Source organism: Thermobia domestica, chromosome 6 (assembly GCF_964235325.1).
Source record: "Thermobia domestica chromosome 6, izTheDome1.hap1.1, whole genome shotgun sequence".
NCBI lineage: Eukaryota > Metazoa > Arthropoda > Insecta > Zygentoma > Lepismatidae > Thermobia > Thermobia domestica.
The window spans coordinates 241,286,919-241,298,979 of record NC_137459.1 but is presented as its reverse complement, the minus strand read 5'-3'; the positions used below and the strand labels follow the sequence as shown (position 1 = coordinate 241,298,979).

Genomic DNA, 12,061 nt, shown 5'->3' with positions numbered 1-12,061 from the left:
GTTTTTCATTCATAATTAACATTCAGCTTTCATCCTGTCTACATCAGTCTCGAGTCGCCCCGAGACAGAAGATATAACCCTCACGTGTTTAAACTAACTTACCCATTGTGATTGTGGCGTGAATGCACTTCATTTCATCTATTCATATCCACATTATATTTATTTACACTTTTAAATGTATTATTTTTCATATCCAGCACCTTAGTACCTTGAATGTATTTCCTGCACTTATGTTTTCTCAGTATTCCTATTCTTATTATTATTCTTGTTATTATTATTATTATTATTATTATTATATACATTTTTTCTCATCAAGATTAATGTATTTATATTTTATGTTAAATATTAATTTACTCATAGTAGCACTTAGACCACCTCCAATAGTTTAAAATCAATTAACTTGTCTTAACATCTGTGCCAAAGAGAGGGCGTAACCCTCTAATGGGTGGGAGTGCAACATCTCTTCCTCAAAATGGATGCTCAGAAATGATGAATAAAGATATATTTTATACCTTTACTCCCTCACCTTAAAAAAAAGCTCTTACATCATCAACTCAGAATTCAGGGTCGAATCATCGATTCATACTTCTGAGCTTGATTCTTAACGCTCTGTGAGCATCTAATTGTGTTTTTGTTCATTTAGGGAGGATTGTTCTGCTCCAGACAATCGACATCCCCTTGCAGTCCGTATTGCTGACTCAAGTGGGAACCCGTGGTCATCATCATCTAATCGTTTCTTCATCTCTTGTTGTGGATCCGCGAGGACGTATTGCTTCCTCAAGTGAGAGCCACAGTGGGCTTCCTCTCGCTCTTCATTCATACTACTGCCTAACAACACTTTCATCTGAATCGCATCGTTGCTAGTTTAGATCATCATCATGCCCCCTCCCCGACGGGAGCGAAGGGTACAACCACGAAACCAGGTCACTCTGCTGGTACGAAGACCACTAAAGCAGATACCTCTAAGCAAACTGAATCTTGATCTCGCTCACGATCTCCGATTGGGCACTCCAAGGAATCAGACGCTAAGAAACCAAGACACTATAGCTCTGATGGAGAATGTTCCAATGCCACAGTGACTGCGAGAAACTCCGAGATGGACTGGGCTAATGCGCCATCCTCTCATACTTTGCCAGCTAACAGAGAAACCATGTATAATTTCATCCTAAAGAATTTCGATACCAAGTACCGGACTGCACGCGCCATCTTTATGGAAATCAATAAATATGTTACGCGCGCTGATGTCCACCAAATCATTCCTACTATTGATGGAATCATATTGAAATCGCCTAACCCTAACTTTCATGTTAGAAACAAAGCTACCTATGAAATTTTTGGACCCCAGGCTGTGTTATCACCTCTCAATCCGAGCCAACGGAAAACACCTCCGCCACCTCGTCGTCCACCACTTCTCTCAGTCGTTATCCGAGGCATTGAACCCGAACTCACTGACGATGAGATCTTTGATGAGCTGCGATACGAGGGCCTGGAAATCAAAAAATGTATTCGAATTCGTAACAACAATGGCCCTACCTACTTTGTGCGTGTTTTGACCGACCAGCAGCAAATAATTGATCATCTTTTGGCTAACGGTGCATATATATATCGCCGCCGCTACAAGGTAGAGCCTTCTCGCACGCCTCCACCTCTTCCAATACGATGCGAGAAATGCCAAACCTAAAACGATCATTACACCCATAATTGTACAAACACCGTCAAATGCGGGTACTGTAGTGGCAATCATCTGACCAGAAATTGCCCCAATTCAAGCGCACCTCCTCAATGCACCACTTGCCCTGAAAAGCACCCTACATACAGTTACCGTTGTCGTGCCAAGCCCGCACCTGCACCTGATAAGCCAGAATTAGTAGCACCTATCAAAACTTCTGATGACAGCACCCCACCTGCAAACTCGCTGACACATCCTGTCACAGTAGAAGACCTCTTACGATTCATAACTCTTACTTTACAGAACATCCTGCCATTTCAGCGCCAGCACGTCCTCAACCAAATCATTCACTCCGCTAAACTTCTTTACAATCTCACATTACACGCCACATACAGTGGATCCAACGTTCATTTCCAAATTCAACCCATTGAAACGGCTGTTTGAACATGCTCCGTAGTATCAGTGCTATTTCCATGCTTCTGGTCCACATCATCATGGCTTACAATTTCTTATTTTTGAACATAAGATCTCTTCTTACGCATCAAGTACTGTTTCAACAACTTCTTCTGGAGGAAAACATCACCGCTTTTGCTCTCAACGAAACGTTCCTGGCTCCCTATATACCCTGCTATATTCCTAAATACGTTCTCCACAGACATGATGGACCGAACGGCGCTCGCCTCCATGGAGGTACAGCTATTGGCTTGCAATCTCGCATTCCCCATCGGTCTATTATCCTACCTCCTGCTTTTCAGTTGCCCGAATACAATGTTGTTCTCTTATATCTCAGGAATCATACTATAGCTTATGCAACCATCTATGTCAGGCCGAGACAGGATATACCATATCAGTTTTTTCAGTACCTCTCTGACACCTATCGTAAATTCATTATCATGGGAGACATCAATTTTCACAGCCGGCCTCAACACGAACAACAACGATTTTTGAATTTCGTCACGCTTAATACGACCGGCCACTTCCATGTACTTCCTCGGCCAACTCGGCCATCTAGCAATACCACACCTGATATCGTTACATCCTCTACAACACTCAACTCTCATATCAATATTGACGTTTTGGATTCCTTGGGGAGCGACCACGTTCCTATCAAGCTGTCTCTTGCTACCAACACTTCTTCACACCATACCATACCGAAGAGAAAAGTTTATATGTATCATCAGGCCAACTGGCCAGCGTACCAAGCGACCATCACCGCAGCACTTTCTGATACTTTAGAGCTAACATCACAACATGACCTAGACACTGCCGTGCAACATCTCACTCAGACCTTACAAACAGCAGCTGATCACCACATTCCAACAGCATATATTTCCCCGCACAAACCGAAACTTCGTCCACGATACCTTTCTCTCATAACTGCAGCTCGACGTGCCTACAGAGAATACACTCGCAGCCGTAATTTAGAAGCACTTCGCCTTCATAGACAATATCTTCGAATCACTCATAACTACATAATCGCATACAAACGCCTTCACTGGACCAGAACTTGTAATAAACTCAACGAAACATCCCATCCTACCAAATATTGGCGACAGTTCAATCAACTCGTTGGCAAATTCCAAAGGACACCATACCCACTAGTTGTAAACCAGCAAGCACTCTCTTCAGATCAGGACAAGGCCAATACCTTTGCCGCACACTTCCAAAATATCTTTACTCCCTTACCTGGCTGGCATACTCCACAACGTTTACTTACAGAAATCGATCGGTTATCTGATCCTAACTTAACACATTTGCAACCACATCATAGTCACGCTCTGGAACTAAATAATGCACTCACAGTACCCATCCAACCGCCAGACTTCCAGTCTACTCTCCTTAAGAAACGAAATACAGCACCAGGCTTCGATGGGCTTACCTATACTCTGATCAAAAACGCTCCTCCTGTCGTCTTCACCATCCTAAGCTTTATTTATACATTTATACTCCGTACTGGGTTTTCCCCATCACTTGGAAGTACTCAAAAGTATTACTCTTTCCCAAACCTAATAAACCGCCCTCTGACGTTACCTCTTATCGACCTATACAACTGACGTCCACGTTCAGCAAAATATTTGAACGTATCTTAGTGCATCGTCTCCACGATCACTTACAGGCTCACGCTCTTCTACCATTGCATCAAGCAGGATTTCGCCCCAATTTCAGCATTCTGGACCCCCTGCTACGTCTCAGCACCTCTATATACAATCAATTCAACCAGGGTCATCCATCATGTCTGGTTACATTCGATCTTGAAAAGGCATTCGATAAAGTTTGGCACCAGGGTCTTATATACAAGCTATACTCTTTCCAACTACCTCTCTCATACATACGAACTATACACTCCTTTCTCACAGCCCGACTTGCCTACATATCGATCAATGATGCTCTGTCATTTCCAATATTCCTTAATTCTGGCGTTCCTCAGGGATCTTCTCTCTCTCCTCTGTTGTATTTGCTTTATGTCTCCGACTTACCAACCACTCCTGGTATACAACTTTTCCAATTCGCTGACGATACTGCATTTCTCGCTGCTGGACGGACAATTGCTGGTATCCAACAACGCCTTCAACAGGCAATTGACACATTTGTTGACTGGTGCAACGTTTGGCGTTTGGCAATCAATGCTACTAAAACGCAAGCTATCGTCTTCTTACCATCTGGTCGTCGATCTCGAGTACACCGAAATCCTTACTTATTACGACTTCATGTTGATAACTCACCAGTCACCATCCATAACACTCTTAAGTATCTAGGCATTGTGTTCGATTCCAAGCTTACTTGGACACCGCACCTTCTCACTGTCATCGAAAAAGCCAAAAACAGACTTAACTTACTGAAACGACTAGTTGGTACCACGTGGGGTCTACATTCAAATCTCCTCCTAAACACTTACAGAGTTTTCATGCGTCCGGTCTTAACCTATGGTCACACAGCTTGGTTGCCAGCTCCTCCGAAGTACTATCGAAAACTAGCAATACACGAACGCCATGCATTTCGCTTAGCCTTTCGTATCCAGCTTCCCCCACCCAACCCGTCTACTCTACGACCGTATCCATTTTCCACCGCTCTTATCCCATCTTGAGGCTCTCCGCTTAAAATACATTACAAAACGCATTGAAACTGCTCATCCCGTATTCCTGAACATTCTCCGCTATGATAGAGACTTCGATACCCCTGCTGTTTATTATCCGACACCTTTACAACATCTGATGACCTTGTATCATTTGAACCTCGGCCGCGAGAACGTCGATCCGGAAGTTTTCGACATTTATCATCCTGGCACAGTTTCACCGCTCATCTATCCATCTCATGCACAGTAACCAACCACTAACAGGGCTGCCTTTGTCTTCATTAGTTCCTGAGTCGCCCCAGGAACAGAAGCTAACAGCATTCGTTTTACTAACAATACCCATGTGTTGTGGCGTCATAGCACTTCACCTTCATGACATCTACCACTCCTCCTGTCTTGCTTACCGACTTTTTTTGTGATTGCACCGTATGTTTTTATAGCTCCTGATGAACCTGAATCACCGCAACTGTGTTTTGGTATTTTCTCTTCATTTCAGGCACCGAAGTTAAGGAACGACTACGACTTATGTCAGCCAGACGATCTTCCTTAGCATCCATGGCACATGAAAATTGCCCTCACTTAATTGATGCCCATCCCTCTGAGTAAACTGAATAAAATGTTTAATAAAGATGACTAAACAACACCTAGACCCTCTCATATTAAAATTGACGCTCCTATACCATCCGACCTCTTACCGAAGAAAGGGCGCAACCCTTTAAGCGGGTAAACGTAAAAAAACGTCGCTCTTACGAACTGGCCACCTGGAATCTCTAACCAGGTAAAAAAATAGGGTATCCGCAGCTGGCGGAGAAAAATAGGCGAGTCACTGAATTATCCATCCCCATTGGTTGAATCGCGAACTTCTGAAATACGGTTGGATTACTTACCTCACTGAGGATTAAGGAAACAACCGTCGAATTGGTTTAAGCCTCTACGGAGGCTAACACATCTAATTGACTTTACTGTTGACGAACTTGCAATTCTCTTGGGCTAACGATTTGTTTTTGATATTCTCCTCTTCGGAGGCCTATATCACCGAAACTAATTGACGACTTTGGCACCTCCACCGGATACCGATTTTATTAGTGCTTCCTCTTCGGCTTTGGCCCTAGGACTTCTCATCCCTATGGCGGACTCTGGCAATGCTTCCGGTCCATCGACTCTTGTTCAAACAACTCCATTGAACATTCGCCCACATGGTCGCCAAAAAACGCAACCACGTATTGTTACCGGCACTACACGGCTAGTACCAACTACCACCACTGTTCCTACCACTTATGCAAACTGTGTCACTACCGGACAACGAATTCGATCCAGATCTCTTTCTGACGGCGAACAAACCTTAGATCCCAAGAAACAACGGCTTACACCAATAACAGATCCTACTGCTACTAATGTCAGCAACAATATGGATTGGGCATCCACTTCCAGAGGAAATCAATCAACTTTACACCAAGAAACAATTTATAACTTCCTACTAACTGATTTCGATCCAAAATACGACACAGTGCGCGCTGTCTTTCAACAACTAGTAAAGTATGCTCCTCGTCCAGAAATACGAGAAATCATCAAGACGCGCCGGGGTATCATTCTGAAATCGACAAATTCGAACTTCGCTACACATGTCCGCAACAAAGCTACATTCGAAATTTTTGGGTTAAAAGCAAAAATATCAACTTTAAGTTCCAGCGGATGAAAAACACCACCTCCACCACGGCGTCCTCCAATGTTATCTGTCGTCATACGGGGAGTGGAACCTGAATTCACTGATGAGGAAATTTACTCCGAATTACACCAAGAAGGACTATCTGTCAAGCGTTGTATACGTATCAAGAATAACCAGGGTCCAACATACTTAGTCCGCGTTCTTACTGATCAACAACAACTGATCGACCAACTGCTTCTCCACGGTGCCTATATATACCGGCGTCGTTACAAGGTGGAACCATCTCGCACACCAGCACCTCTGCCTGTTAGATGCGAGAAATGCCAACAATACAATTCCCATCCGACGTCTGAGTGTCCGAACACCATCAAATGTGGCTACTGTTCACTTGACCATCCCACAAAATGCTGCCCTAATCTTAAGGAGCCACCACATTGCGTTCGATGTTCTGAGGGACACCCTACCTATAGCTACAAGTGTAAAGCTAAACCTAAACCCGATCCAGCTAAGCCAGAACTCGTTGTTCCCATACGCTCTGTTGACACTCCAACACCGCCAGCAAATTCGCTGCGCCATCCAATAACTGTTGAAGACCTATTACGCTTCCTCACTATTTCTCTACAAAATATCCATCCTTTTGATCGCAATCATATCCTGAATCAGATCATGTATGCAGCCAAATTACTGTTTAACTTACAACTTCATGCTACTATTCCGAACCTACAGTTCACTTTCAAATTCAACCACTCGAAGTCTACGTTTAATATGGGTACTTCTGCATACGCTAGAATAATACGTATCATTATGGCTTATAACTTACTTTTTCTTAACATTCGATCAGTCTTAACACACCATGTGCTCTTTACACAACTTCTTCAACAAGAACAAATTGCAGCCTTTGCACTTAACGAAACGTACCTCGCACCACATTTGAACTGTTACTTTCCGAAATATCACTTGCTCCGACATGATGCTCCATCTGGTCCAAGAGTCTACGGAGGTACAGCTATAGGTGTTAGCCAACGCCTTCCTTATAGAGCAGTCACGGTTCCACTTCCGCTCACACTCCACCTTCCTGAGCATAATGTCACGACTATTTATTTTCGAGGCCGCACTGTTACCTTCGCTACCATATATTTTCGACCAGGCAAACCAATCAACTACGACTTCTTTCGATACATCGATTCTACTTTTCGGCACTACATTATCATGGCGGATCTAAACATTCATAGTCGGTCACAGCGGGACAAAACTAACTTTTTAGACTTTCTTCACACTGAAGCAGTTGCTGAGTTCCATGTTCTACCGAAACCTACACGCCCCGTCAGCAATACTACTCCTGATGTTGTCATCACATCAACATCTCTCTCGCAGAGTATTCATATCGATGTGCTTGATTCAACATCGGTAGTGATCATGTGGTGGTAGTGATCATGTGGTGGTAGTGATTATGTGCCTATCAAACTTACACTTCACTGTTCTCCTCGCTCTCAATCTAACATACCTCCTCAGAAAGTATTCTGCTACAAACGAGCCAATTGGGAACAATATCGCTCCGATCTGGACACTGCTGTTAATAACTTGCTCATGCCTACTACACAATACGATCTTGATCACACAATTGCTAATCTTACTGAATCTATTCAAGAAGCAGCACACCGTTCCATTCCAACAACAGAAGTACAATTACATAAACCAAAATTGCCTCCGCACTATTTACCTTTCATATCCGCTTCTCGTCGAGCACATCGTGAGTACCTCGCTACGGGTAATCTTGAAGCGCTTAGACTTCATCGCCAATACCTTAGAATTACGCACAATTATATTGTTGCCTATAAGAAACGTCATTGGATTCAAACTTGCAACACACTTGCAAGTGAATCACACCCCAGTAAATATTGGCGCAAATTCCATCAACTCACCGGTACAGTATCCCGCACACCATACCCCATTGTTCACAATAATCAGGCAGTGATCACTGATATGGATAAAGCGAATACGTTTGCATCATTTTTTCAAGATATTTTACACCTCTTCCTGGTTGGCATACACCGCAGCGCCTACAAAATTCAATAAACCGACGTACAGATCCAACATCTGCTTCTCTGCGCCCATCTATCAGCCACTCTTTAGAGCCCAATAATCAACTTACCACTCCAATCCAACCAGATGATATTCGCCAAACATTGCTCCGTAAACGAAACACTGCAACAGGCTTTGATTCTATTACCTATGTTCTCATCAGGCAAGCATCACCTGCTTTTCTACTTTTTCTCAGCACCATATATACTTTCATCCTGCGAACTGGATTTTTTCCAATCGACTGGAAATACTCGAAAGTTCTTTTATTTCCCAAACCTAACAAACCTTCAACTGACGTACAGTCCTATCGCCCTATTCATCTCACCAGCTGCTTTGCAAAATATTAGAACGCATTCTAGTCCGCCGCTTGCACGCTCATCTTGCAACTCATAATCTACTTCCTATTCATCAAGCCGGTTTTCGACCTCATTTTAGTACATTGGATCAGTTATTACGACTATCTACGGCTGTTTATGATCAATATAACACAGGTTTTCCTCCTTCTCTGGTAGCCTTTGATCTAGAAAAAGTTTTCGACAAAGTTTGGCACCCTGGTTTACTATACAAACTCCATAACTATTTTCTACCATCCTCTTATATCAGATTCATCCATTCTTTCTTACTAGGGCGACTAGCATATATCTCTATTAACGGAACACTTTCTCATCCGATCTTCATCCAATCTGGCGTTCCTCAAGGCTCGTCACTGTCTCCTTTATTATACCTACTGTATGTTGCCGACCTTGTGGTTCCAAACAACATCAACATATTTCAGTTTGCTGACGACACCGCCTTTTTTACGACAGCCCGCACAGTACAATCCATTAGTAAAACTATGCAAACGGCAATTGATGCATTCGTTGACTGGTGTAATGTATGGCGATTAAGTATTAATTCTACCAAAACTCAGGCTATTGTTTTCCTGCCACGTAGACGCCGTTCACGTATCTACAGAATCCAAGTCGATTAAACCTCCAAGTAGACCATACACCTGTCATGCCGTCAAATACTCTTACTTACCTTGGTGTCATATTTGACTCCAAACTTAGTTGGACCCCACACCTCACCAACATCATACGCCAAGCACAAAATCGGATCAACCTCCTCAAGCGCCTAGTTGGTACAACCTGGGGTTTAAAACCGTTAACAGTACTTCATACATATAAAGCATTTATGCGCAGTACATTAACATACGGTCACACTGCCTGGACATCTGCACCGCCCAAATTCTATCAGAAGTTGGCTATCTTAGAGCGCCATGCTCTACGCCGAACACATCGCATCAGCTTATCGCATCCGACACGGTTACTTTACGAGCTGATTGACTTTCCACCTTTATTGCACCATCTCGAACAGCTTCGTACTCGGTACGTTTGCAAGCGAATTGACCAGCAGCATCCCATGTTACTTGATATCCTACGGTACGATCGGGATCACGACGCACCCTCAGCTTACGTTGATACTCCCCTACAGCACTTCATGACTCTTTATCATTTGCAACTCGATGATGGTGTAGTGGATCCCGAAATCTTTCACATCTACGAACCACGTGAGCTTTCATCATTCATATACCTATCATACGCACCGTAACCACCTATTAACATGGGCTTCCTCTGTCTCCATCAGTTCCTGAATCGCCCCAGGAACAGAAGATAACTTGCATTCGTCTGTACTAACAAATACCTTGTGATGTGGCGTTCAGAGCACTTCATTTCATCTTCATCTACTTCTCTCCATATTGCCTCCTGTACAATATTCATTCCAGTTTTGCACTCGTCTTAACTCCGCACTACATGGTAATAAACTTATTATTTTCTACAATATTGCTGTCTCATGCTTATAGTATGCTTGTACTTCATTAGATGTTATTGTCACCCTTCCATCCCCTCTCTTTGTATATGTATTTAATAAATAAATAAATATTATATACTTGTGCACTTCTTAGACCGACCACATTAAACTGCAAACTACATTTTATATAAAGCATTTACCCGAAGAAAGGGCAAAACCCTTTAGCGGGACGACGAACAAAAAAAGTCGCTCTTAACACATACTGAATCAAGAGGCCTAACCTCTCTCATGTGAGTTAATGTGCGAGCCAGGATCAAGTGTTGCAATACGCATTTGTGAGCAAAGCACACGTACTGCATTTAGAGGGTTGACGAAAGTCTTCACTTTCGGAGGGCAGCTTGCTTTTTGAACCTCATCTCATCTTATCAAACTTTCTTTCATCTTCATCTTCATTTGGGCTTCGGCCCTAGACTACGTACCTACGATGGCGGACTCAGGCAACACCACTGGACAGACGAATCTTGGCAGACATTCTGGCTTACCATCTTTATCTCCTTCAATTCCCAGCACTTCAGTAGCACAACCAGCCACTCGCACTCGGTATTTTTCTTGGGGCCATGAACCGATCAGTGCATCTAGAGATAGGCATTCATCAAGCGAATCTACACAATCCGCGAAACGCATCCGGTCTCGCTCACCAATAACATCCATGGATATCTAGGTTGAACGACAAAATTCTGGTGTATCTTCTGCAGTTTCATCAAATCACGCTTCTCTTTTCCGTTTCATATTTACTGATTATGACACTAAGTACACAAACCCTAAAATGATATTTCTACAAATTGCTAAGTATGTTCCTCGGGTTCGAGATACCCTAGTACAAATCGTTAAAACCAAAAATGGCTACATCTTAAAATCGAATGATCCAAATTTTGGAATTACAATCCGTAATAAAACTTCTTATGAAATTTTTGGTAAGAACGCGAAACTCACTGAACTCACGGACAAGCGACCGAAACAACAGCCATCTCCTAGAAAACCTCCGTTTCTGTCGGTAGTCATAAGGGGTGTCTCTCCTGATCTAACTGACGCCGAAATTCAAGAGGAATTAGCACAAGAAGGCATTTCAGTGGACAAATGTATTCGCATTCGCAATAATACTGGTCCTACATATATGGTAAGAGTTCTATCGCAGCGGCAAGATACTATCGATTATCTTCTCAGATTTGGAGCACCTATCTATAAGAAAATTCATCGCGTCGAACCATCTAAAACTCAGGGTCCGCTACCAATCCGGTGCGAAATGTGTCAGCTGTACAATGACCACACTATGGGCAATTGTCGTAATCAACCTAAATGTGGTTACTGCTCCAGCCTTCATGAAACCAAAACTTGCCCCAACTTAAAAGGACTACCTAAATGCAATACATGTGGCAGTGGGCTTCACCCCACATATAGCTATCGGTGTAAGGCTAAACCAGCACCTACGCCTGAGCATCCAGGAACTTACTGTTCCATTAAAAACAGCAGACAAAACTACACCACCTACTCAATCAGTATTACCCTCGCTCACAGTTGAAGATCTCATACGCTATGTTAGTCTAGTGCTGCAAAACATATTTCCGTTTCAGCGAGCTCATGTCATACAACATATCATTTCTGCAGCCAAATCGCTTTTTAACATTAATCTTCATGCCACTTATTCTAATAATTATGTTCATTTTCATATTGGATCGCTGGAAACCACGGTTTAAAACCATATACACCGTCTTCTTCATAA

At 43.0% G+C, this 12,061-nt stretch overlaps 1 protein-coding gene across 1 annotated transcript; it reads left to right on the top strand.

Annotated features, from left to right (window-relative positions):
* Nucleotides 1-11,107: 11,107 nt before the first annotated feature.
* On the top strand, nucleotides 11,108-11,860 carry LOC145687480 (uncharacterized). Its single transcript, XM_081760939.1, has one exon. It carries the CDS (start codon nucleotides 11,108-11,110, stop codon nucleotides 11,858-11,860), a length of 753 nt encoding a protein of 250 aa, XP_081617065.1.
* The last annotated feature ends 201 nt before the right edge of the window (nucleotides 11,861-12,061 follow it).